The 26,122-nt window shown below is 45.1% G+C and overlaps 1 protein-coding gene across 1 annotated transcript in view; it reads right to left on the bottom strand.

The window, feature by feature from the left end:
• Positions 1-25,160, bottom strand: part of INDH (INDH1(iron-sulfur protein required for NADH dehydrogenase)) — a 128,021-nt gene extending 102,861 nt beyond the window's left edge. Inside the window, exons 1-2 of the mRNA XM_087662663.1 lie at positions 24,962-25,160; positions 24,743-24,881 (exon numbers count right to left, since the gene is read on the bottom strand). Of these exons, the coding sequence (XP_087518789.1) occupies positions 24,743-24,881; positions 24,962-24,973 (151 nt within the window). The 5' untranslated portion in view covers positions 24,974-25,160. The remainder of the gene's footprint in view (positions 1-24,742; positions 24,882-24,961) is intronic.
• Between the last annotated feature and the right edge of the window lie 962 nt (positions 25,161-26,122).

The raw sequence follows: 26,122 nt of genomic DNA, 5'->3' as shown, positions 1-26,122 counted from the left end.
TGTTGCATTGCACTGTTTGCACCTTGGGAAGCGTGCAGTAAAGGACAGTTTTCTGACAGAGTACGCCCTTGCACATCAATTGCAGAAACGTATTTGCTGCAATTTCTGGAAATTTGCAGATTTCCAGTTCGAACTGCTTTGACATTGCTCATATTGTCTTTGGAAATTTGTCATCATGGCAAATCAGGGTGGTGATGTTTTTACGTATGTATCCAAAGAGGACAGACTGGACGGAAACAACTATTCCCTTTGGTCATTTATGATGAAAAATGTATTAGTGGCCAAGAATTTATGGGATTATGTCAGTGGAGAGGAAACTCGGCCGGGAGTTGTAGCTCCCGCTACTCCTCCTCCCCATGGCGCACGTGGACAACGGGGACCTCAGCCCGCTCCACCTCAGCCACTTCCTCCAAGAACTGCAGCTCAAAAAGCTTGGGATACCCGTGATGCACAGGCCTTGTCGATGATTGCTTTGGCAATTCAGCGGTCCATCATACCTCATATCCGTTCGGCATCTTCTTCACGAGATGCATGGTTGACTTTGGAGCATATGTTTGCAGGAAAAAATGAGACACGGATCTCTTTCTTGAAGAAAGAGTTGGAAACTCTGAAGATGCATGAAGGTGATTCTATGCAAGATCACTTAAACAAGATTCAGGACTTGAGAGAGCAGCTCATGAATGTAGATGAGTATTTTTCGGATGCACAGTTTATATCCACCACCTTGAATTCCCTACCTCCTTCGTACTTGTCTTTTCATACTGCATTGAACCTCGCAATGAGGATTGCTGAGCACCCACTCACTTTTATTCAACTGGTTAGCTTGCTTCTAGAGGAGGAGCAAACACGGAAAAATAGTGGTGTGGATGCTATAGTCTCTGAGCAGGCTTTTGTGGCACGACAGAAAGGCAAGAACAGCAAGGTGAAAAATGCTCCACAGAGTTCTGGCACTTCGGGCACATCGCAGAATCAGTCACAAGGGGGGATGCAAGCAAAGAAAGGAAAATGTCATTATTGTAAGAAGCCCGGCCACTATATCACTGAGTGCAGAAAGCGCATTGCCAAAGAGAAGAAAAAGGAGTCAGGAATGTCTGTTTCTTCTACTCCTTCCACTGCTAGTGAGTCCGCGTCCTTTGTTGTGGACCGGGACTATTGTTTTTACACTTGCAGTTATGATATCTCTTGGGCCGATAGAGCACTTAGCTCTACAGAGGATGCTGACACTTGGTTCTTTGACAGTGGTGCTTCTAGACATATCACATCTTGCAGAGATATGTTTGCTTCAGTTAGTGCACCTCCCGTTGGGAAATCGGTACAGTGTGCCAAAAATGCATCATACCCTGTTCGTGGTATTGGGGAGATTCAGCTCACAGCCATTGATGGCTCTATTCTCCGTCTGCAGGATGCTTTGTTTGTGCCTGGAATAAAGAAGAATTTGCTTTCTATTTCTTCTTTGGCACGTTGTGGTATGCAGGTCACTTTTGATGATGACCGTTGCATGGTTCGAGAAAAAGAATGCATGACATTGGTCTTGACAGGATCTTTGTGTCATGGTTTATATGAGTTGGATGCTCTTTCAGTAGATCAGTCAGCATACTTGACATCCACTCTTACTCCTGCTATGATACAGGCGGAGTTATGGCATGCTCGTTTAGGGCATGTAAACTTTGGCAGCTTGATGCTTTTACAGCGTACTCAGATGCTGGATGGCTTACCTCTCTTGGAGAGACCTCCTGAGCACTTATGCGAGGGATGCATTTTCGGGAAAATGCATCGTTTCTCATTTCCTCGTGATGTTGCTTTCAGGGCAACAACCAGATTGGAGTTGGTGCATTCAGATGTTTGTGGGCCTATGCAGACCATGTCATTGGGTGGTTGTTATTATTTTGTGACATTCATTGATGACTTCACACGTTTTTGCTGGGTCTATTGTTTGAAAAAGAAGTCAGAAGTGTATGATGCATTTTTGGCTTTCAGTGCACTTGTTGAAAACCAATCTGGATGCCACATTAAGACTCTCCGTTCGGACCGAGGGGGGGAATACATGTCCTCTATGCTGAATTCTTTTTTGCAGCAGAAGGGCATAGTACATCAGTATACTACAGCTTATACTCCACAGCAGAATGGGGTAGCAGAGAGGAAAAATCGGTCACTCATGGAGATGGCCAGATGTATGCTGAAGGCAAAGAGCTTGCCTCATAGTTTTTGGATGGAAGCAGTCATGTGTGCTTGCCATATTTTGAACAGATGCCCTACCAAAGCCTTGAAGACCATCACACCATTTGAGGCTTGGAACAGCCGTAAACCTTCTGTTGGTCACTTTCGTACCTTTGGGTGTCTTGCCTATGCCCATATTCCACAGGTACTTAGAAGAAAATTGGACAACAAGGCTGTTAAGTGCATTTTTATGGGATATAGCAATGAGACCAAAGGCTACAGACTCTATGATCCCGTTACTAAGAAGGTTTTTGTCAGCAGGGATGTTGTTTTTGATGAAAAATCAGAATTATCCTTGGCTGGTTTGGACACATATCAGGCTGCCCGTGATGTTTTTGAAGGGCTGCTGCCCATTACTTTTGGTGACTCAGCTGGAGGTTCACAAAATGAACCTAATGTTCAGCCAGCTGCTCCTATGGAAAGTGCAGAAATTCAGCCATTGGCTGATCGGAATACTTAGCATAATGCTGAAACAGAAATTCAGCAAGAGCTTGCACACAGCCAGGATGCTAGACAGCTACCTAGATGGTATTTGCAGACTATGCAAGATAGTCCTTTGGATGCACCCATGGCTGGTCGTACTAGAAGGCAAACTCGTTTGCATGATTCAGCACATACTATGGAGTTTATTATGGCAGCAAGTACTTTTGATAATGAAGAGCCTGAATGTTATGAGGATGCACAACACAGTGTGCATTGGAAGGCAGCCATGCAAGCTGAATTAGATTCTATTACTAAGAATCACACTTGGGATTTGGTGTCCTTGCCATTTGGGAAAAAAGCCATTGGAACAAAATGGGTCTACAAATTGAAAAGAAAAGCAGATGGATCCATAGATAAATACAAGGCACGGCTGGTAGCTAAAGGCTATGCACAGAAAAAGGGCATTGATTATGAGGAGACATTTGCTCCTACTTCCCGTATGACGACCATCAGGTCTATGATTGCTTTGGCTGCACATTATGGTTGGACAGTTCATCAGCTAGATATCAAGACTGCATTTTTGCATGGGGAACTTCAGGAGGAAGTTTATGTACAGCAGCCCATTGGTTTTGCAGTTGAAGGCTCAGAACATTTGGTATGCAAGCTAAAAAAGGCACTATATGGTTTAAAACAAGCTCCTAGAGCTTGGTATGAAAAGATAGATGCTTTCTTGCTTGGTCAGGGGTTTCTAAACAGTTCATCTGAGTCTACCCTTTACGTATGTAAAGAAGGGGGGTCTATGCTGATTTTATGTCTTTATGTTGATGACCTTTTGCTCACTGGAACACATGCTGATCAGATTTCAGCATTCAAACAAAATTTGCAGCAAACTTTTGACATGTCTGACTTGGGAGTTTTGCATTACTACTTGGGCATCCAGTTCATACATACTGCTCGAGGTATTGGGTTATCACAGTCAAGGTATATTGGGCAGCTTCTTGAGAAATTTGGCTTACAGGATTGCAAGCCAGTTTGTACTCCCATGGAACCTGGACTGAAACTGTCATTACATGATGACAGTGATTTGTTTGATATACGTACATATGCTCCTGCAGTTGGATGCCTTATCTATCTATGCAATACTAGGCCGGACATACAGTTTGCAGTTTCAGCCTTGAGCAGGTATATGCATCAGCCACATATGTCACATTGGCAAGCTGTCAAGCGTGTTTTCCGCTACTTGCAGGGTACTCGTTCTCTTGGGTTGCTTTATGCCAAGGGGGGACCACTGCATTTACATGCTTACAGTGATTCTGATTGGCCTGGTGATTATGATACACGTCACTCTACTAGTGGCAATTGTTTCTTTCTTGGCACTCTTGCATTTCTTGGCTTAGCAAGAAACAATCCACTGTTGCCACATCGTCATGTGAAGCTGAATACAAGGCAGCTTTCACCACCACAGTTGAATGCGTATGGCTTAGATGCTTGCTAGCTGATTTGGATGTATATGTTACTGAGCCTACTCCTTTGTTCACTGACAGTCAGAGTGCCATTGCAGTGGCACGGAACCCAGTGTTTCATGCTCGCACGAAACACATTGAGATTCACTATCACTTTGTCAGAGAGAGGCTACATGCAGGTGATATCAGCCTTGTCTATTGTCCTACCACCAGTAATGTGGCAGACATCTTCACCAAAGCTCTTCCTCGTGACAAATTTGAAGCATTTCGCGATGCTTTAAATTTGATGTCCTTTGGTGGCGGATGATCCTTATACTCTTGATCACTCTTCACTCCAGGGGGGTTTGTTGGGTATTTTACTCACGCCTTACTTACGCCTACGCTCATATGGGAGTGTCGGTGATCAATAGGACACTGGGGCACTTTTTACTCTCGGTAGGAGAGGTTTTTTCCCCCAGACTTATGGTCTTATTATCGTATGTACTTATGTGCTTATGTTACACACATTTAGGCACTTAGTGTGTGTCGGGTGTGACCACCCCCCTACAACCCTAAGGTTTAAGGGTTGTACTTTGTACTTTCAGATTACACTCATTCAGTCAATTCTCTTGGGTGTCGTGCTTCAACTCTGTCTCTCTCACTCTCACACTGTCTACTGAATCTGGCTGTATCTCGATCCTCTGCTCTCAGAACACACAGCCCATACTGGGCTGTTTTTGTGCAATCGGCCCAGTTTTTGGGCAGGTCGGCCAGATCTGGCCAAAGTCGGCCAGATCTGGCTGGTCGGCCAAATCTGGCCGGGTCGGCCAGATTTGGCAGGTCGGCCAGTTTACTGGCCTGGGGGCTATATATAGCAGCCCCCCCAGTCATTCCAGCATTGTACTCTGCAGGTTCAGCACCGTCTCCGTCATCTCCGTCTCCGGCATTGGTGCTGCCATTGCTTCCAGTCTGTTCTGGTGCCCTCACTGACGCTCCGGGCTGCGTGCAGGGACTGCTCTGTCCATTTCAGTGTATTCAGCATTCATCTCAGTCAGTGCAGACTTTCTTCATTCATTCTCTGCTTTCTCTCTCCTCTCCTCTGTGTTCGTGTTCTTCTTCCGTTGCGCACTCTCGCATGGTATCATCGCCTGATTGAGAGCACGGAGGACATACCCTCAGGAGTGAGATACCTTACTGCTACTGCCATCTGATCAACAACTGCCAGGCGACTTCTTCAGGAGGCCTTTCAGCCTGCGTTTTCCTGTCCACGCTGTCTGCAGAGGCTGCCACGTCATCCAGCGACGCAGAAACCCTGCGTTTTCCACCAGGCTGTCCCTCCTTCTGCTGGGCGACTTCTCTACAGGCTGCGTTTTGCTGTTCTGCTGGTCGCTTCCACTCCAGGCGACACATTTCCTGCTGGCGACTTCTTTCCGGGCTGTTTCCTGGTGCTGGTGGTCTCTTTTCTGGTGATCGACATCAGTTATCTTTGCGTTTTGCAGATCCAAGTGTTTATAGGCATTCTCTGCCTGCGTCTTGGTGGTTGGTGACCACATTGCTGGTCATATTTCGACATCGGCACAACTTTCTTTGGTATTTTGCAGATTGGAAGATGTCTTACCAGTTTTCAGGCTTTGATGACTCAGAGGATGAACTTCTTTCTCATCATTCCTCTGAACGGAGGCGGGATTATCATGAGGTTCGACGTCGGGAAGAACCTCCTCGCACTCGTCCTTCTTCAGTCCATGCATCCCAGAGGGTTCCATCTACCGCGAAGGTTTCTTCAGTGAAGACTGCTTCAGATGTGCGGATGCCTTCCTTGGTTCCCTCTATTCAGGTGCCGATTCTCCCTTCCTTTCCGAAGGAAGATAAGTTGGATGGTTCCAACTACTCCCTCTAGTCATGCAAGGTGGCCTGCATCCTCGATACATTTGACCTTTGGGAGCTTGTTTCTTCACCCATCGACCGTCCCCCTGTGGATTCGTCCGATGGCACCTCTATGGACCGTGCAGCCTTATGGGATAGGCTCAACTCTCGAGCCCGTTCCTTTCTTTTTATGAGTCTCCATGATTCTGTTCTTGTACATGTTCACAGGTTACAGACCGCGGCGGAAGTGTGGAAGAAGCTTGCGTCTTTGTATCAGCACAAGACATTTGCCCACAAGATTTCCTTGGAGAAGTTGCGGATGCTCAGTCTTGATGATTCTCCTTCCATGAAGGAGCACATCACGAAGATGGAGGATATGCGAGGCGAGTTAGCCTCTCTTGGTCGTCTGATATCGTCTGAGGATATGGCGATGATTCTGTTGACTCAGCTGCCATCACCCCGTTATGATGTCTTCTACACCAGCCTCATCACTTCGAGGACCCGTGAGACACTCCTATGGGAGGAGCTTTCCCCGCTTGTCTTGGAGCATGACGAGCGACTCAAAGAGGTGGGAGCCAGTGGCTCCACCAAGGCATTTACGGCCGGCACAGGTGGCGGCAAGAAGAAGAATCAAAAGAAGGAGAAGGCCAAGGACAAGAAGGAGGAGGACAAGAAGGATGCGAAGGAGAAGAAGCCCAAGTGTCCCCATTGTGGGAAGGGCACTCATCCCGAGGAGAAGTGTTGGCAGAAGTATCCCCATTTGAAGCCTAAGGAGAAGGACACGAAGGCGGCCCCAGCCACAACAGAATCTGCGTTTGTGCATGTCTTTGTTGAGGAGGATACAGCCCTAGCTTCTACCACACAGGAGAAGCCTTGGCTCGTCGACAGTGGAGCATCTTCACATATGACCTTCCGTCAGGATTGGCTTCAGGATCTTCGTTCCAGAGGGGGTACCGTCACCATTGGTGACAATTCTACAGTCCCTGTTCGAGGCGTGGGGACTTTACCTATATTTTTTGACAGGCGGTCTTCCTCCGCCAAAGTTCTCTATGTCCCTGATTTGGGTTTTAACCTATTATCTGTGCATGGCCTTACTCAGTTAGGTACTCGAGTCATTTTTACACAGGATGCAATCACAGTGGAGGATGCTTCTACAGGTGATGCTCTTTGGACAGGTACACAGGAGGGTGGGCTTTATACGCTCACAGCCTTGGCTGCACGGACTTCCCATGAGCTTGGGCTGCTTTGGCATGCTCGGTATGGTCATTTGAACCTCGATTCTCTTCGGCGGGCTTCTAGGAGGAAGATGGTGGAGGGACTTCCTGATTTCCCTCCTCTTCACACTTTGTGCCCTAGCTGCTTGAGGGGCAAGCAACACAGGCAACCACACCCTCAGGTTGCTTCTAGGAGGGCTACTTCTCCGCTTGAGTTGGTTCACACCGACCTTTGCGGACCTATGGGCACGGCCTCCCTTGGGAAGGCCAGGTATTTGATGCTGATTGTGGACGACTTTAGTCGTTATGTATGGCCTTATTTCTTGGAGTACAAGAGCGAGGCGTACTCCCGTTTCTGTGAGTGGCAGGTGTTTGTGGAGACCCAAACAACTTCCAAGGTTCGTGGCGTTCGAGCTGATCACGGTGGCGAGTTCACTTCTCACCTTTTCTCTCAGTTTTGCAGGGATCATGGTATTCGGGTGGAGTATTCCCATCCGAACACACCATCAGAGAATGGTGTGGTGGAGCGTGCGAATCGGACCATGGTGGAGATGGCCCGATCTATGCTGGAGCATAGGAGTCTTCCTCATTTCCTTTGGGGTGAGGCGGTGGCTACAGCGGTGCATATTCGCAACCGCTCTCCGACTTCGGCTTTACAGGACATGACTCCGTATGAGGCTTTCTTTGGGAAGAAGCCTTCCGTGTCCCATTTTCGCATCTTTGGGTGCAATGCTTTTGTCCATGTGGACAAGAAGAAGAGGAAGACGAAGTTCGACTCTAAGTCGAGAAAGCTTATCTTCGTGGGTTATAGTACGACCACGAAAGGCTATCGGCTCTACGACCCGACGACGCGGAAGGTCGAGGTGAGCAGGGATGTGATCTTTGATGAGGCTTCGGCCTCTGAGGATCCGATTGATGGTTCCATTACAGATGTTTCTTCGTCATCGACGGACCCCCCCCCCACCTTCTCTCCCTTCACTTCCTTCCAGGATACCCCTTAGCACCCCCCCTATTCCTCCTCCTTCGGCTTCCCTTTCCCCTTTGGTGGATGTGACTCCGTCTTCTACGAGCTCTTCCCCCTCCACTTCGGGATCTTCACGGGATACACAGCCTTCTTCTGATGCGGAGGATCTACCTTCACTCGGTGAGGGGGAGTCCCTCTCTGATTTGGGTGCTTTGCAGGTTCCGGAGACCCCCCGGTCTTCCTCACAGCAGCAGGAGTCTCTCAGGATTCCTTTATGGTATCGCCGGCTCATGCAGGATTCAGGTGTTACTCACTTTCCTGCTTCTTCTACAGGTCCACGTCGATCAGCACGTTTACAGGCCCAGCGGGATAGTTCACTATGTGTGCACTATGCTCTTATGTCACAGATTCTTCAGGATTCCGAGCCTTCCACTGTGGAGGAGGCTCTTGCACAGGATATTTGGAGACAGGCTATGCAGGCTGAGCTCGATTCCATCGAGTGAAACCATACGTGGGAGCTTGTTCCGCGTCCCACGAAACGGAAGGTGATAGGTGTGAAATGGGTCTTTAAGACCAAGTATCTTGCAGATGGCTCCTTGGACAAGCATAAGGCTAGGCTTGTTGCCAAGGGTTTTGCACAGCGTGCAGGCTTGGACTACTTCGAGACTTTTGCTCCTACAACCAGGATGTCCACCATTCGAGTTCTTTTGGCTCTTGCTGCTCACCACCGTTGGCCTGTTTATCAGATGGACGTCAAGTCTGCTTTTCTGAATGGCATTCTTGAGGAGGAGATTTATGTTTCACAGCCTCCTGGTTTTCTTGTGCAGGGGAAGGAGGATCATGTCTATAGGCTGCGGAAGGCTCTTTATGGCTTGAAGCAGGCTCCTCGTGCTTGGTACCAGCGGATTGACCGCTTCTTTCTACAGAGTGGCTTTGCACGCTCCGCTTATGATCCCAACCTCTACTTACGGGTTGTGGATTCTCTTTCAGTGTTCCTTATCTTGTATGTGGATGATCTTATCATTACAGGGAGCGACACTCAGCAGGTGGAGCATACACGGTCCATTCTTCAGCAGAAGTTTGACATGACGGATCTAGGGATCCTTCACTTCTTTCTAGGCCTGGAGATCTATCAGATGGCACAGGGCATTTTTATCTCGCAGCACAGGTACATCTCCGAGCTTCTTTCGGAGTTTGATATGGCTGAGTGTCGGCCTATCTCATGCCCCATGGACCCCGAGTCCAAGCTTTTGACAGCTGGAGTTCCCCTTCCCGATCCCACCCGTTACAGGTGTCTTGTCGGCTCTCTTATCTGGCTGCTTCACACTCGGCCGGATATCTCTTTTGTGGTGGCTTTATTGTCTTCTTTTATGCAGACTCCTACTCAGGATCACTGGCAGGTAGCCTTGCGGGTTCTTCGCTATTTACAGGGGACTCGATCCTTCGGGATCATGTATGGAGATGGGATTACCCTTTCTGGATGGAGTGATTCTGATTGGGCAGGTGATGTGGATTCGAGACGATCCACTACAGGTTATGCTTTCACCCTTGGATCCGGTGCTGTCTCTTGGAGCAGCAAGAAGCAGCCTACTGTGGCACTTTCTTCTACAGAGGCTGAGTATCGGGCCCTATGTTTGACCGCTATGGAGGCAGTTTGGCTTCGTCGCTTACTGGCGGAGATTGGCTTTTCCCAGACCGGACCTACGGAGCTACGCGTGGATAACCAGAGTGCTCTTGCTCTGGCCAAGAACCTGGTGTTTCATGCTCGCACGAAGCACATTGAGGTTCAGTATCACTATGTTTGAGAGCGGATCGTGGATTCGGAGCTGGTGGTGGTCTATTGTCCTACAGCGGCCAATGCAGCTGATCTCTTTACGAAGCCTTTGCCTCAGGCTTCTTTTCTTCATCACATGCGGTTCTTGGGTCTTCAGACTCTCCCAGGATCTGAGAGGGGGTGTTAGCCTGCTCTTTATCATTCTCAGTCTGTCATCTCCTGGTTGTGAGCTCCTGTCAGAGTCTGACAGGAGACAGAGGAGCTCTGTCAGTCCTTTAGCGGCTGTTTTCATCAGTCCACAGCCTCGGGAGACACACAGCCCATACTGGGCTGTTTTTGTGCAGTCGGCCCAGTTTTTGGGCAGGTCGGCCAGATCTGGCCAAGGCTGGTCGGCCAAATCTGGCCAGGTCGGCTAATTTACTGGCCTGGGGACTATATATAGCAGCCCCCCCGGTCATTCCAGCATTGTACTCTGCAGGTTCAGCACTGTCTCCGTCATCTCCGTCTCCGGCATTGGTGCTGCCATTGCTTCTAGTCTGTTCTGGTGCCCTCACTGACGCTCCGGGCTGCGTGCAGGGACTGCTCTGTCCATTTCAGTGTATTCAGCATTCATCTCAATCAGTGCAGACTTTCTTCCTTCATTCTCTGCTTTCTCTCTCCTCTCCTCTGTGTTCGTGTTCTTCTTCCGTTGCGCACTCTCGCACATTCGGCACCACTCAGGTAAAAATTTTACAAAAACTCTCAATTTTCTCTTTAATTTCTCGATAAAATTTGGGGCTTTTCATCATTTGAGCTCAATTTCACCCCAATTTCTTTGGAAATTTTAGGGCTTTTCTAAAATTCACCAAATTTCATCAATATCGAGGCTTGATTCATCTTGAGGGTAATTGGGTAAAAATTTTATCCAATCTCTTCATATTCCCTTTAATTTTCGGATCAAATTCAAGGCTTTTGTCCAGCACCACCAAGATGCTTGAAATTCGGGGCTCTTGCCTTAATTCATTTCCTTTGACCTTGGCGTGCTGAAAGATCATATTATTTGGCTGCTGGCCCTGTTTTTTTCCTGACATTGAAGACAAATTTTATTATTTTGGCACATTATTGGACAAATTTTCATTAAATTCTGCTGCCATTTGCATAGGTGGAGCACTTTCAGCCATTAATCTCTGACTTCAGCATATTGCTGATTATCCACTTGATCATGTAATATTTTATTTCTGAAAAAATCATGTTTTGCATATTTTTCTCTCTCTACAGCAGGAAAACAGCAAGAATAAAAATTATTATTCTTCATATTATTTGACTTCATTGAGGTGGGCAGCATCTCCTCTATTAGTAATTTATTATTATTCGGGCATCTACTTTCTCTCTCTTCACTTGGAAAATATTATTTATTGCTGATTTCCACACATGGCAAGCAATAATAATGATTTGTAAATTGTTGGGCATGCTTGGCGCCAACGACAAGCTCAATGGCACCAATTACCCAATTGTGGGCATACAAGATGAGACATGTTCTTGTCGCGAAAAATCCATTGGCATATTGTCAATGTCACAAAGGCGGGCCTCTCCAATGCCGGCACCACCTCCACATCGCGAGGTGGCTCTCACGCTGCCAAATCATCTTTCTCTTCCACAATGCCTCTCACTCAAGATCAAATTCGATGGGATGGGCATGACACCCAAGCGCATGCCCTAATTGCTTTCCACACATCAGATCATGCAAGACAAACAAGGATGCATGACAAAAGCTTGCATCATTATATCAAGTACGCAATAAAGTGTGCATTGCTTACTTACGCAAGCAACTGGAAGATGTTCACATGGAAGAAGGTAACAGTGAAGAAAGGCTATGAACAAAAAACACAATACCAATCATACAACAAAGCAAAAAGTGATAACGCAGAACATAATTAGGGTTAGGGAAACTCGGAGACACTGAACACATAGAATAATGAAATGAATGATTGCGCAATATACAATGCTCATGCAACAAACACACTATGCAAAGAGTATTACTGTACCATAAACTTTTGTATCTTGAGGATTAGGATAGGGGTAATGAGCTGGACACTGTGTTATACTCTGAACGGATCCTGAAACACAACAAGGCAACCTCCGGATGTCGAACACCAGCAAACGCAACAACAAGTTTGTTGGATCCTTGATTTGATGCAGACAGCAGTGTGAAGCAGCAAACGCAAGCTGAGGAGAGAGAAATTCTGCAAACATAGTGTGAGGAGAGAGAAAACCTGCAAACGCAAAGTGAGAAGAGAAAACAGCAAAACGCAGCTTGTGCAGGCTGGGCGACAGCTAACTGAGGGGACAAACTGCCAAACAAAGCAAGGCGACAGCTGGAGAGAGAAAACTGTCCGTATAGCAGCAAATCAGCAGTTGCCAACAAGGATACTAACGTGGCAGGCTGACATCAGCAGCAGCAGTTGCCTAGCTATAATCAGCTCCAATCAGCATGGAAAAGGTAGAAGATGTAGACAACAATGGCCAACTTGGACTACAATGTCCTCCACGTCCAAGGTGAGGGCAGCAAGCTAAAAGACCTGAAAACCGCAAAAACGAGATGGGAAGAGTGGAGGGCAGGCTACCTATTTATCTCGATCCGCACCCCATTTTAGGGAGCACCACATTACCCACTACCACACACCACACCAAGGGGTTCTACACATTTAGGCATAGCCTTTAGGACCTCTACATACCGGTCTCTTGGTGATATACCTATGATGGAGGCTCAACTCCCACACACACTCTTTCAGGCTATCCGGGAGTGCATCCCAAACATTCTAAGTGTGGATCATTTGGTATCGCAGTTTGCCTCTATGGCATTACCTAGTGGACCATCCGATCATTCTGTAGTGTCCCAGCCGACACTTGCACAAGGCTATCATGTCCTAGTGCCTCCACCTACACCTATGGTATCATATGGACCTATGTCCGTTCCGGTACCTCCATAGCAATCGGCACTCATTCAACATTAGCAGCCTATTTTTGCATTTGGTCAAATTACAATGGGTCAAACTACACCATTTGGTCAAATTTAATGAGGCATGTCTTAGACTCTCAAAACCTATGGGATTTAGTGTAGGGGTTGGAACCCCAATCTAATCCCACCCTTGTTCCATTTGAGGTCGTTTGCTCATGGAAGGCTTGTAATTTCTCCGCTATTATCGAGCTTATGCAAGGCTTGTTGCCTAAGTTTCACTCTCTGCTTCAACGTTTCAACTTAGCATCTGAGCGTTGGGCACACTTGGCTGACCGCTATGCGGCTTGAGATAGGACCCGTTGCATCAATTTGGATGATGAGCTCCAAAATTTCAAAAACACAAAAAAGGATAACTTAAAAGTCAAGTTGGCTGAGTATTGACGTCTCCTCGCCGAATTCTCAACCACAGGGACTCCTAAGTCCTCTGACGCTCAAGTTACCTTGTTCCCTAATAAGCTGCCAAAAAAATATTTCCATTTTGTGCAGCAGGTGATTTCACAGCCTCAAATGCCCCCATTTTATGAGTTCGAGTGTCAATTGTTATATTATGCACAATTATTCAATCAATTTCATAACACACCCTCGATAGAGGGGGCTCTTGTTGCATCTTCTCAGAGGAGGCACCAGGGAAAGGGCACACAATTCAAATCAAAATCAAAATCAAAATAGGGCTAGTGAATCCCAAGGAAACAATTAATCCACACTTAAATGAGGATGATAGAATGTACGTAGAAAGAATAGGTATTGTCAACATTGTCAAAAGGCTAGCCATTATGGTGACGAATGTCAATTGAAACCAAGGCACACAACCCAAATCCAAGAATCAGCCAATTGGAGCGAGAAATTTCTTCATAGCGACCACAGTCGAGGTCCTAGACTCTCACACTGGTTTAGTGATTGCACACAGCACGGCACAACCTAATGGCCTTTACCACATGACACACTTTCTTACCAAGCCAACTGTCGATGATTTAGAGTTCCATCACTTCCAAGCTTTGTCTACTACACGGGAGCCTACAGACTCTGAGCATCTTTGGCATTTTTGCTTAGTACATCTTGGCTATGACTCTCTTCATGAGCTATCGCATCAAGGGATGGTTGAGGGCTTCCACACCTAAAACTATCTCAAGAGATCTATAAAGCCTATCAACTAGGTAAGAAGCATCATACACCCTTTCCTTAGCAGTCTCTCACTTATGGTGTTGAATCCCTTAGGCTCATTCATGTAGATCTTTGTGGTCCCATATCCACTGCCGCCTTAAATGGCGCACTATACTTCTTTTTTATAGTGGATGATTTCTCCAGATACATGTCAGTGTACTTCCTCAAGCACAAGTCCAATGCTTTTACTTATTTCAGTGCTTGCATATTGTTGGGGTTCCTAACCACACTGATCGTTGTGTGGATACTATAAGGAGTGACTCTAGTGGTGAGTTTATCTCCTACAAGTTTTTTGTCTCTACAAGAACAGGGCATTGCACGCCAACTCACCTCTAGCAACTCCCCTGCACAAAAAGGAGTCGTAGAGCGCAAGAACCAGACTGTCCTAAATATGGCACACTCCATGCTGTTCGCAGCAGAGCTCCCTAAGCGCCTTTGGGTCAAGGCTATTAAAACTTCAGTATACATCCTCAACCGATGCCTAACAATGGCAGGCCCTAAAAAGACTTTGTACGAGGCCTTGCTTGTCATGCTTGCTTTCCTATCTTGTCCACATACTCTCCATATGATTGGCACACACCACACACACTTAGAATCCCTAGGCACTTATCCTAGTAGTGTGTTGGATTGTGTTGCTTGTTGTATGAAGGTCATGGGGTACTACATCCTTATATTCATGTACTTCAGGGAACAGTGACTTACTGGGATGAACACTGATTTGAAACCTTCACTTAATGTCGAATCTTTTGAACAAATTGCACCAAAGCCCTCCAAAAAATATATATATATATCACAAAGTTCATTGTTGATTCCATCTACCTTTACAGGACTTGATAGACCCCTGGGCAACCGACAAGAGCACTCTTGGTCTGATGCCTTGGCCTCTCTAGGGTGATCGCTTGGGCTCCCTTGGTAAGATAACCATCATCTCTACTCGATGCCCCCGGTTTCTTTGGGGTGGAATGCCTTGGGATAGAAGAAAATATATAAACCAAGGACTTATTTCTCACAGCTCACTTTTGGGCGTAAGAGGGGGTGTTGAGCTAAAAATGCATTAACCTAACTTGAACAGCCCCAACATGCTTAATTAATGAAGAAAACCTCTTATTTTAAAAAGAAATATGATCCTAGAGAGTTATTGTGTCCCACATGCAAAAGCCTAATTTGGATGCCCCAAACTTTCCATAAATAGACATGCATCCCACCATTCTTCCTTAATCTCATTTTTGCAGGTTTCAGAAGTCGTATCTCTACTGTCCACACCCTGTTCCTAGAGGACATCACGGCCAAAGCTTCCACTAGCCACTTGCTACCACCTGGCACCTAATTCCAGCCTTCCTCGCATGTTTGCAACTATCGCCTATAGTTAGATGATATCGCCTATAGTTGGCAATTGTTGCCATCAACTGGCAGCTTTTGCCATCTTCTCCTCTGAATGCTGCATTTTGGTTTTCTGGCTGCCACCCTGACATTCTCTCGCCATTGTCTGCTGCGTTTGCACCTAACAACTGTTGTGCAAATTTTCTCTCCTCAAGTACTTGCGTTTTTAGTCTTTCTCTCTCCTGCATTGCCATCTGCATCAGATCCAACCTTCCTTGGCTGCATTTTGTTGGTGTTCGACACTCGAAGACTGCCTTTGTTGTGATTCGAGATCCACCGAAAAGGAATAAATCCACACAAATGCGTATTTACATGAACAGAATGTAAATGCATAGGGTAATGCAAAGGGATATGCAAGATGTCATACTCATGTAGAATGCAATGCAATAGTGCCACTTGACAGTGCCCTTGCAGGTGAATTGTTTACTTGTCCCAATGCCCTTTTATAATCAGGTCATCCTAACAATGGGATGAAGTTATAAATGTCCTTAAGTATAGTTACAAGGAATAATAAATGTCTGAAATATCTAAAGCTAAATTGTAAACATCATCATCAAGAGAAGAAACCACCCCCTCTCAAACTGGAGGGAAAAGCAAGAGGGAAACACCTCCTCTCTGTCAATCAGAAGCAGAGGAAGTTGCACCCAAGTCAATCAAAGGTAGGATGTACTCTAGGATCGGCTAGTTGCGGACTTTTGTCAAAATGTTTGCAAAATTGTCATTTGAAGGCACAAACTCTAGGCGAATCGTGCCTAGCTCAACCTCCTCTCTAGTGAAGACTCCCACATGCCACGTCAGAGGTGTAATAATTGGGTTGCCTACAAGGGCAAAGGCACTCCGGTTATCATAGTATTCACTGTAAGAGGATCATAAGGAAACTAAAGTGCAACCAGCAAGCTCCTCAAATAGATGGTCGTGCCCAAGGAAAAGAGGCAACCGCCATGGGAACACTGGGTGTTAGGATCTCCCACCCAATCAGAATCAGTGTAGGTGCATTAAAATACTGACTAAGCAAACTAACCTAGTATAAGCATCAACCAAAGTAATTTTCCTGCAACATAATGATAAGTATGAGCATCGAAGGGCTAACCCAGGGTATCCTTCAACAAATGGATAGTGGGATCAAGAGGGGTGGCCACAGGCCATGTCTGATCCATACAATACTACTCCACCAACTAAAGGCATACTTCTGCTATGAGACAAAAAGATTTCCACCAAATCGAACTACCTCTATCCCTGAGAAATAAGACAACAAACCAAGACTAGTCATCTCAAAGATAGCACAAAGCAAGGCCCTAATTTCTACTATGGCAGCAGAATCTGAGCCAATGATTAAGTCATCGACGTACAAGAGGATATAATTGATCCCCACGCATGTGATACACATAAAGAATTGGATCATAGGGGATAGAATGGTATCCATGAGTCTGTAAAAACTCATCCATCCTTTGAAACCAAGACCTCGAAGCTTGCTTAGTCCATAAAGAGCTTTCCACAAACGGAACACCTTTTCTTATAGTTTGCAAAAGAAAACCTTGGTGGCGGCTCCACATAAACTTCCTCCTCCAAATAACCATTCAAAAATGTGCTCTTGATATCCATCTTATATAGTGGCCAACCATGGTGAGCGGTGAGCGCAACTAGCAAATGGAAAGATGTCAGCCGAGCAGTAGGTGCAAAGATCTCCTAATAATCAATACCTTGCTTTTGACGAAATCCTTGCACTACAAGGCGAGCCTTGTATTTGTTTAAGATCCCATCAGCCTTTAGCTTAGTCCTAAAAATCCACTTCGTCCCTATGACCTTCTTGTGATTAGAATGATCCATCAAGGTCCAAGTCTCATTCCGATCAATACTATCCAGTTCCATTTCCATAGCCTCACGCCATAGAGGGTCCTGGAGAGCCTCCTACCAACTGTCAAACTCGGAATGTGCAATATAATCAGCCATAAAGATTGAAGCATATGAAGCCTGAGGGACAAGCCGAGCAAATATTCTAGGGCCCTCCAGAGTGCAATCCGGTGGAAGGATCCCCGAATCCCACATAGTCTACTAGTACTAGCGAGGTAACGGGTCTTGCGAAGGGGGCCTAGGAGCTGAAGAATCTGCAGGAAGGTCAAGGGCAGGCAATAGACCCAGCTCAGAAGGTGCAATGTCAAATGATGTGGGCTGAGGTAAGGACTCAGAGTCCGGTGCATAAGATAGCACTATGTCCCTCTCATGAAAGACGACATCCCTCCTAATGATCACCTTGTTTGTTCGAGGATCAAAAGAAATAATAAGCTTTTGATTCGAACGAATAATCCACAAAGATCAACAAATCAACTCGAAGAGTGAGCTTTTCTATCTTGTCGTCAAGGGTAAGCGAGTCCATTGAGAGATTGCAGCGGTCCAGCACCATTGAGAATATACATTGCAGTGCTAACAACCTCAACCCATAGACAATCAGGGAGCTCTGCTGTGAACAACATAAAGCATGCAATGTTCAAAATTGTCCAATTCCTATGCTCTACGACTCCATTTTAGGAAGCGGAGTTGGTGGAGGTGAGCTAGCAAGAGATGCCATGCTCTTGTAGAAACTTAAAAAACTCGTGGGAGATTAACTCGTCACTACTATCACTCCTCGTGGTACCTACATGACTTCTCGTCTGGTTATGAACCAACAACACCTAAGCAGTAAAATAGATAAAAGCATCAAACTTGTGCTTGAGAAAGTACACCCACATGTATTTAGAGAAATCATCCAGTATCAAAAAGAAGTAAAGCGCGTCATTTAAGGCGGAAATGAGCATCACGCCACAAAGATCAATATGAATCAATCTCAATGGAGCCTGGCTCGATGAGTGGACTGTTGGGGAAATGGGATATGGTGCTGGTTACCGAGCTAACAAGCTTTACAAACCTCTCTAGATAGCTTCAAACAGGGAATGCCGTCAACTACAACTCATAAAGAGAGTTATATCCAAGATATCCTAAGCAATAATACCAGAGACGCTCAGTGCTCGAAGGCTCCCGTACAATGGCTAAAGCTTGGAAGCAATGAAACTCTGAGTTCTCGGTTGTCCGCACGGTAAGAAAGTGCATCATGTGATAGAGGCCACTAGGTTGTGCCTTGTCGCAAGCAATGACTAAACCAAACCTTGTCATCAATGACTTCGACTGCGGTTGATGTAAAGAAGACTGCTCGCCTCAACCAACAAATTTGTTGATTAAAGGATAACAAGTTCGTCAATGGCAACACTCTTTCTACCAATGCATTGATAAATCTCCGATAATACCCTACTGGTGATAGAAAGCTATGTACCTCTTTTGGAGTATGTGGCAGGCTTATCGCAACTATAACCTTTATCTTTTCAAGGTCAATTGCAATACCAATCAAGCTAACCACATGGCCCAATAATAATCCATAGAATACCCCAAAGAGGCACTTTCATGGATTAAAAGCAATGCAGAACTGCTTGCAACACTCAAAACATTTCCTTAAAATGATCAATTGTCTTTCCCTTGTAGTGGCTGCCCTTAGATCATCGATGAAGACTTTTAACTGTGATGGCCTTTGGGTTATGCAATGCACCTAGTTCTTAGCAACGTACAGCTAATAAGACTTTTGGTGACAAGCTAGAAGACATAATTGACGTCATCTAGCATAGCACAATCTTGGCCCTCAACAATGGTAAAATTGATGTGACTACAAGCCTGGATCTTGACTAAGGAGTTGTTCCCTACTCTGACTCTCCCAGTTACAAGATGTCTAGTGAGAAAAATGTCATCTATAGGGGTTATATGATGAGTTGCTTCATTGTCCACAATCCAAGGAGCAGAAGTGCTCGGCTGTGACGAGTGGGCTTCTTCGACCGTCTTCCTAGAAGACAACTCACAAATGTGAATGAGACTCACATTTGATGCCTCTAAGGAGATGATATGGGCCTCTACAGACCAATCAAACAGGCCCTCTGGAGTTGAGAACGTTGTCAACTATGATGGCTGACCAGTTGCAATGTGAGTCTGAGCTTTTCATTGTCCCTGAAAGGGGTTGCCACTACCCTACTTCCCCTGCAGGGGGTTACCTTGCTGGGGTGCGAGGGTCTAAGACTTGGATTTTGGTTGTGTGTCTAATCCTTTGATCGACACTTGTCAAAATGGCTAGCGCTCTAACAATGTTGACAATACCTATTCTTCTTAGGTACATTCTATCACCCTAGTTTGAGAGAGGATTAACTGTTTTCTTGGGTCTCACTAGATGAGGTCTGAATGGAATTTTGAGATGTCTTATCCTTCCCTTGTTGCCCCTTCTACAAAGTAGCAACAAGAGCCCCTACTACAAGAGATGACCTACGAAATTGATCGAATAGTCTAGCATAACACAAGAGCTGACACTCAAATTCATAGAATGTGGGCATAAAGAGCTGTGATATGACTGTTGCACAAAGTTGAAATATTTCCTTGTCAGCTTGTTTAGGAACAGCCTAACCTGGTCGTCACGAGACTTAGGAGCCCCTGTCGTAGAGAACTTAGCGAGGAGTCACCGATACTCATACAACTTAACCTTAAGGTCATCCTTATTATTGATGGTGAAAATCTGAAGCTCATAGTCAAGATTAATGCAAGGGGTCCTATCCCAAGCCATAAAGAGGATGGTCAAGTGTGCCCAATGCTCTAACACTAAGTCAAAATGTTGAAGCTAAGGACGAAACTAAGGTAGTAACCCCTAGATTAACTCAACTATAGCAAAGGCTTCCATGAGCCGACGACCTCATATAGAATAAGTGCAAGATCGGGTTGGGTTCTAAACCCTACACAAGATCCCATAGGTTCTAGGAGTCTAAGACATGCCTCATCAAATTAGACCAAGTGGTGTAGTTGGACCCGTTGAAACAAGTCTTGTCATTGAATAAATTCTTGCCAAATGAGGAGCTAGAAACATGAGGTGTCAGTGGAGGTGGATAAGTGTGATGTGGTGGTAGATAAGATGGGAGAGGATAAGGAGGGGCATAAGAAGTATAGGCTGAAATAGGCTATTGATGTCCAATGAGTGCCAATTGCAACCAAGGCACTAGAACAGAAGTGTTTCCATAAGTTGCCAAAGGTGGAGGTGGAGGCATTGGCACATGGTAGCCCTATCTAAGAGTCGGCTGGGGCACAACAAAATGATTAATAAATCCACTGGGTAAAGCCATAGAGGCAAACTATGGTACCAAATGATCCACACTCAAAGAATGCCCTAGAGTCTAGAGAGGAAAAACTGGTAAGTGTGTGTGTGGGAGGATCAACTCCCATCACATGGATACCACCCGAATAAGAGAAAGAAAGAGTCCTAAAGGCAATGCCTAATGGAGGACCCCCTGGTGTGGTGTATGGTGGAAACATGGGTGCACTTAATGAAGGCTGAAAGAAATGTGCAACGAAAGATGAGGGAGGGATGGGTGGAAGCCCAAATAGATTTGTGATGGGTGAAGATATGGGAAACATCATTGGTTGCTTTTGTCCATTAAATGCAAAAAAATGAGATGTACCTACTCCAGTATGACCATGAGAAACAAAATCATTTGAAGGAAAAGGAAGAGAAGGAATACTTACGAGTTCTTGCTTCTTTTGCTTACCTTGTCTAGATTTTTCAAAGAAATATCTATCTTCCGCATTACTTCAAAACCAAAAAATGTTATGTATTAACCCTTCTTCAAGAGGATCTCCCGTCCCATGAGGAATAGAGGAATCACATTGCATAGAATAGAAATGAGGTTGTTCATACCTGGCACAAGAGAAAAGAAGTAAGATGAAAGTGATATATAATCTGTGCCAGGTTCCACTTGAGGACGGCCAGTCTGTAGTGGAGATTCTGTCGTACCTGCATGGTTAACAGTTCTGTGCACCGAATCTAAAAGAGGAAACTCACGCTTACCTTCTATTTCCTACTAAGCCCTATGCATAAGGATGAGATCATACTCAACAGCTGAAATCTCATATGGTCAATGGACTCCATGGTAGTCCAATGTCCATAGTTACCTGGAACGAGGAACGGGAACGGGAGCGGGACCCCCTGGAACGGGGGGAACGTCCAAGGTGGGGGAACGGGAACGGGGGGGAACGGCACATATCTTAAGTGCCCCAAATATGCCCTGCATGATCAAGTTGCCCCAAAGAATGTCCCTCTAATTGCCCCAATACCCCTCAATGCTCCAAATTGACCCAAATGTCCCAAAATTGACTCGATTACCCCCACAGCTCCAAATTGCTCATGAATTGCTCCAATTATTCTAGTTTCCCTTGAAATTAGACAATATAAATGGATGATTAATTGGCTTGTGGGTTGTCTTGACACTTTGAATATTCAAAAGAGAGAGAGAGAGAGAGAGAGATTAGTGTGTGCACATTAGGCAATGGAGATAGGTGAACATGTAGTAGAAGGAGTGTGATATAAGCAAAAAGAAAAAACGTGGAAAAATGTAAATTTTTGGTCAATAGGCCTGGAATGGCCGTTCCAAACAGGGAACGGCAGGGGGAATGGCAGGGGGAAAGGCAGGGAACAGTAGGGAACGGCCCAAGGAACGGCAAGGAACATTCCCTGGCCGTTTCACCTCCTCCAAGGATCTGGAACGCGTTAAACCGTTCCTATAGGCCGGAACGGCCGTTCCCTGTTTCTATGCCAATGTCCCTCCACCCATGCCAAATCTTGCAAGGGCAAGCTGGGAGGCCCACTCCTACTCGTTTCTTGACATGCTTGGCTGTGGAGTTTGTAGTGTGTCGGTGTTCGAAGTCATTTGAACCTTCTATAGTTCTTGCTTCTACGGATGAGCTCTCCAATCAAGTCCAAGGTTTCTCAAAAGAGAACTTGGCTCTCATGCCATGTGAAGAAAGGCTCTAAACACAAAAAAAACAATACCAGTCATACGACAAAACACAAACTGATAACACAGAATACAGTTAGGGTTAGGGTAACTCACAGACAATGAACACAGAGAATGATGAAATGAATGACTGCTGAATATACAATGCTCATGTAGCAAACACACTATGCAAAGAGTGAATACTCTACCACATACTCCTGTACCTCGAGGATTAGGGCTGGGGTAATGAACTGGAGAGCGTGTTGTACTCTGAACAAATCCCGAAACACAACAAGGCAGCCTCCGGATGTCTAACACCAGCCAACGCAGTAGCAAGTATACTAGAGCCTAGATTCCAATGCAAACGGCAATGTGTAGCAGCAAACGCAAATTGAGGAGAGAGAAAATCTGCAAACAGGAGTGAGGAGAGAAAACAGCAAAAGGCAGCCTGTGCAAGCTGGGCAACACTCGTTGAGGTGACAAACTGCCAAACACAGTAGGGCAGTAGCTGAAGGAGAGAGAAAATTATCCGTACAGCAACAAATCAGCAGTCGCCAGCAAGGATGATGATGTGGTAGGTTGACATCAGCAGCAGCAGCAGCAGTCGCCTGGCTATAATCAACTCCAATCAATGTGGAAAAGGTGGGAATAAGCGCCAAACTAATGTAGACAGCAATGGCCAGCTTGGACTACAATGTCCTCTGCGTCCAAGGTGTGGACAGCAAGCTGAAGGACCTGAAAACTACAAAAACGAGATGGGAAGAGTGAAGGGCAAGCGGCCTATTGATAGAAATTTTGCGAGCCCCCACTTATCTCTCTCGATTCACACCCCATTTTAGGGTTTTAACTAAAATAACCCTAAAATAGACATAAAGTAAACTGTTTTGGGGGTCTTTAAGTGGCTAAGTGCATTTCTCACCTCAACAGTAAAATGGATTTACTGATGCGATTTCTACTTGGTATTTCAACACTGGTGCATCTAAGCACATCACCTCTAGCCAAGCATTATTTTCATCTCTCTCTCTCATGTACCTAAGGGGGGTATAGCCATGTATGCTAACAATGCCTGTTATGTAGTTAAAAGCATTGGACATGTGCAAGTTGTCTCCATCTTGGGCACTCCTTTGACAATGCATTTTGTTCTTTATGTACTTGGCATCATTTCCATTTCAGCCATTGCAACTTTAGGGTTTCTTGTCATTTTTTATGGCCCCCGATGTGCAGTATTGTTAGCAAATTAGTGGTTTAGCAGGCTGGGCACATAGATTATTTAGGCATTTTATTTGTCATTATTTATTGAGGTTTGGGCATTATTTGCAGCCAGTCGGCCAACATTTAATGCTGGCTGACCTGTCATATTGTAGGCATTTATTTTGGCCTATATATTGTCTGGCTCCCTCCTCTATTTATTCATTCATCACTGGACAGTCCTTGGAGAGAAGGAGCAGGTGCTAGTGTCTCCACAGCCGGTGACTCACATTGTATCTGTATTGTCTCATATCTTGGTATATGGATTCCATTTCCGGAGTATAATTCTAAGTTCTCATTTGTATTGTGTTATCTCTTTCTTTTCTTTTGTCTTGTGTTCATCAGTTTATTTCAGCACATGTTTATGCTTCCATTGTTACACCGCTTCTGACATGGTATCAGTTTTCCGGATTTGTGTTTCTGTTGTGTTTTATTGCTGACTTCAGGACTGTTTTCCCCTTTGCTGATCAGGCGGTAATCAGGCGACCTATTTTGCCTGTGTTTTTTGCTGACATCAGCACCCATACATTCTGCACATCTGTTTCAGCCTGTGTTTTCATCATCAGGCTGCTGGAGACAGTTTCCTACACCTATTTATGCAGTGTGCAGCCTGCGTTTTGCTGTTTTCAGCACTCTTTTGAGCTGGGCGACTGGCAGAACAGGCCGCTTTTGCTGTTTCTGGCAGTTTTGAACTGATTTTTTAACTTTGTGCAGCAGATTTTGGCACGATCCTAATGTAGGATGGTTCAAGCCATGTCCTAGACACGTTGTGTCATGTGACCTAGATCCAATAGAAAGTTCGAGCCATGTCCTAGATGCATTGTGACTTGTAGACTAGGCCCAGAGTATGGTTCAAGCCAAGCCATGTCTTAGATGCATTGTGTCTTGTGGACAGGGTCTGGTGGATGATGGATGATTCAAGCCATTTCCTAGATGCATTGTGTCTTGTGGACCACGTGCCATAAACTGAGCAGCAAGTATCAGCAAAATTTAAATGTCACAAACTCATGGTGCAATAACATGCATAGGTTATAAACTGTGCCATGATAAGAATGACTTCAAAACCCTACCCCTCCCTCCTTGTGCTGATGATGATGATGATCGTGATGATATGAGCAGATCATAAACTGGCGGTGCCATGATATTAATGATTGATGGATGATGGCGATGATATGAATAGGCTGTGAGTGAGAGTGCCATGATATGAATGATCAAAATGGTGATGGTTTCTTACCTGCAGTAGTGGATTTCCCAACCCCTCCTTTTCCTGATGCTACGGCTATTACGTTTCCGAAGCCCTTCGCTGATGACGACGATGATGATGAAAAGAGTGATCGACAGGAAGAGCCACCACGCTTCCAGGGGCTGAATGCCTGGTGGCAAAATCAAACACATAGACTGCTCAGCATATAACACAGGCAGGCATGCAAAGGAATCAAGCAAATGCATGCACCTTGTTCATCATGGAGACTAAGGGCCTTCCTTACGACCAGACAGGAGTAATTAATCTATGCTTATGGTTAGGCTGTCCTTTGATGTGCTAGCTTCTAAGGTGAGTTGGTGGTGATCTTTGATGTCTCTACCACCAAAGTCCTCTCTTGGTACAAACCTATGTTTGCTACAAGCACCAGGTAGGCCGGCCGATTGGTAAAAGGGGTGTTTGAGTTTGATGAGAGAACTTTGCCAGAGGGAGTTCCACCCCAGACTCACCCAAATGACAAAACTAAGGTAGGTCATATTCACAAAGCAGTTAAGTTCAACTGCTTTAACCTGTCATTATAGGTTATCCTCTATGAGCAAGCATGAGGTATGCAAGGTTATGTATAGTATTTAACCTAGAGCAAGGAGTTGCAATCTATGAAATTGAATTTTTGAAACGGAACATCTCCTCGTATATTTTCAGGTAGCTACTCCAAACTCACCACATGAAGACTTTAAAGTGGAAAAAATCTCCCTTTGTTCTTTTTAAAACACCCTACTAAATAGTCCTTTAAGATCTTGAGTTCAAGCCCTAGGGTCAGCGCAAGGCTAGCCTACCCATTATGGGGCACTTTGTATTATCTTTAATCATATGAGAACACCTTACAAAATCTTCATGCTTGTTTAATGGCCTTATCGTCCTTAGATAAACAAGCTCGGAATTAGGAGTTTCTGTGTATAATAACATATTGTAGAGAAACTACAACTTCCCTATTTGTGAAATAAAGTTAGTGCATAGCAATTTGCATACATTGCTCTTGAGTGATTCATCACATGTGAAGTGCAATTTCACTGCACTTGCAAAATAAAAAGATCCATGCTTCTCGTGCTTGTATGTATGCATTATCATTCTCATAACAGAGGGACTAAAAATGGGTGTGCATTGCCCAATTTAGGTCACACTCAACCTTAGCAAAGTATTAACCTAGCATAGGGCACAATAATAATGTTTATCATAGCCCTGCTTCATAAAAATAATGCATAATCCTCAATATAATGACCATGGAATAATGTCTACAAGATATGCAAATCTAAATAATTCTTAGAGTATTCTTCTTTGCCAATAATATGCTCACCAAAATAATATTACATAGTGCAATTTACTACTTTTATGACAAGTGATACATATGGAAAA

The sequence above is a fragment of the Lygodium microphyllum genome, chromosome 22, assembly GCF_053477565.2.
Source record: "Lygodium microphyllum isolate KBCC chromosome 22, Lygodium_microphyllum_v1.1.10, whole genome shotgun sequence".
Classification (NCBI taxonomy): Eukaryota; Viridiplantae; Streptophyta; class Polypodiopsida; order Schizaeales; family Lygodiaceae; genus Lygodium; species Lygodium microphyllum.
The sequence above is the reverse complement of the archived record's forward strand: the minus strand, read 5'-3'. Positions and strand labels throughout refer to the sequence as shown.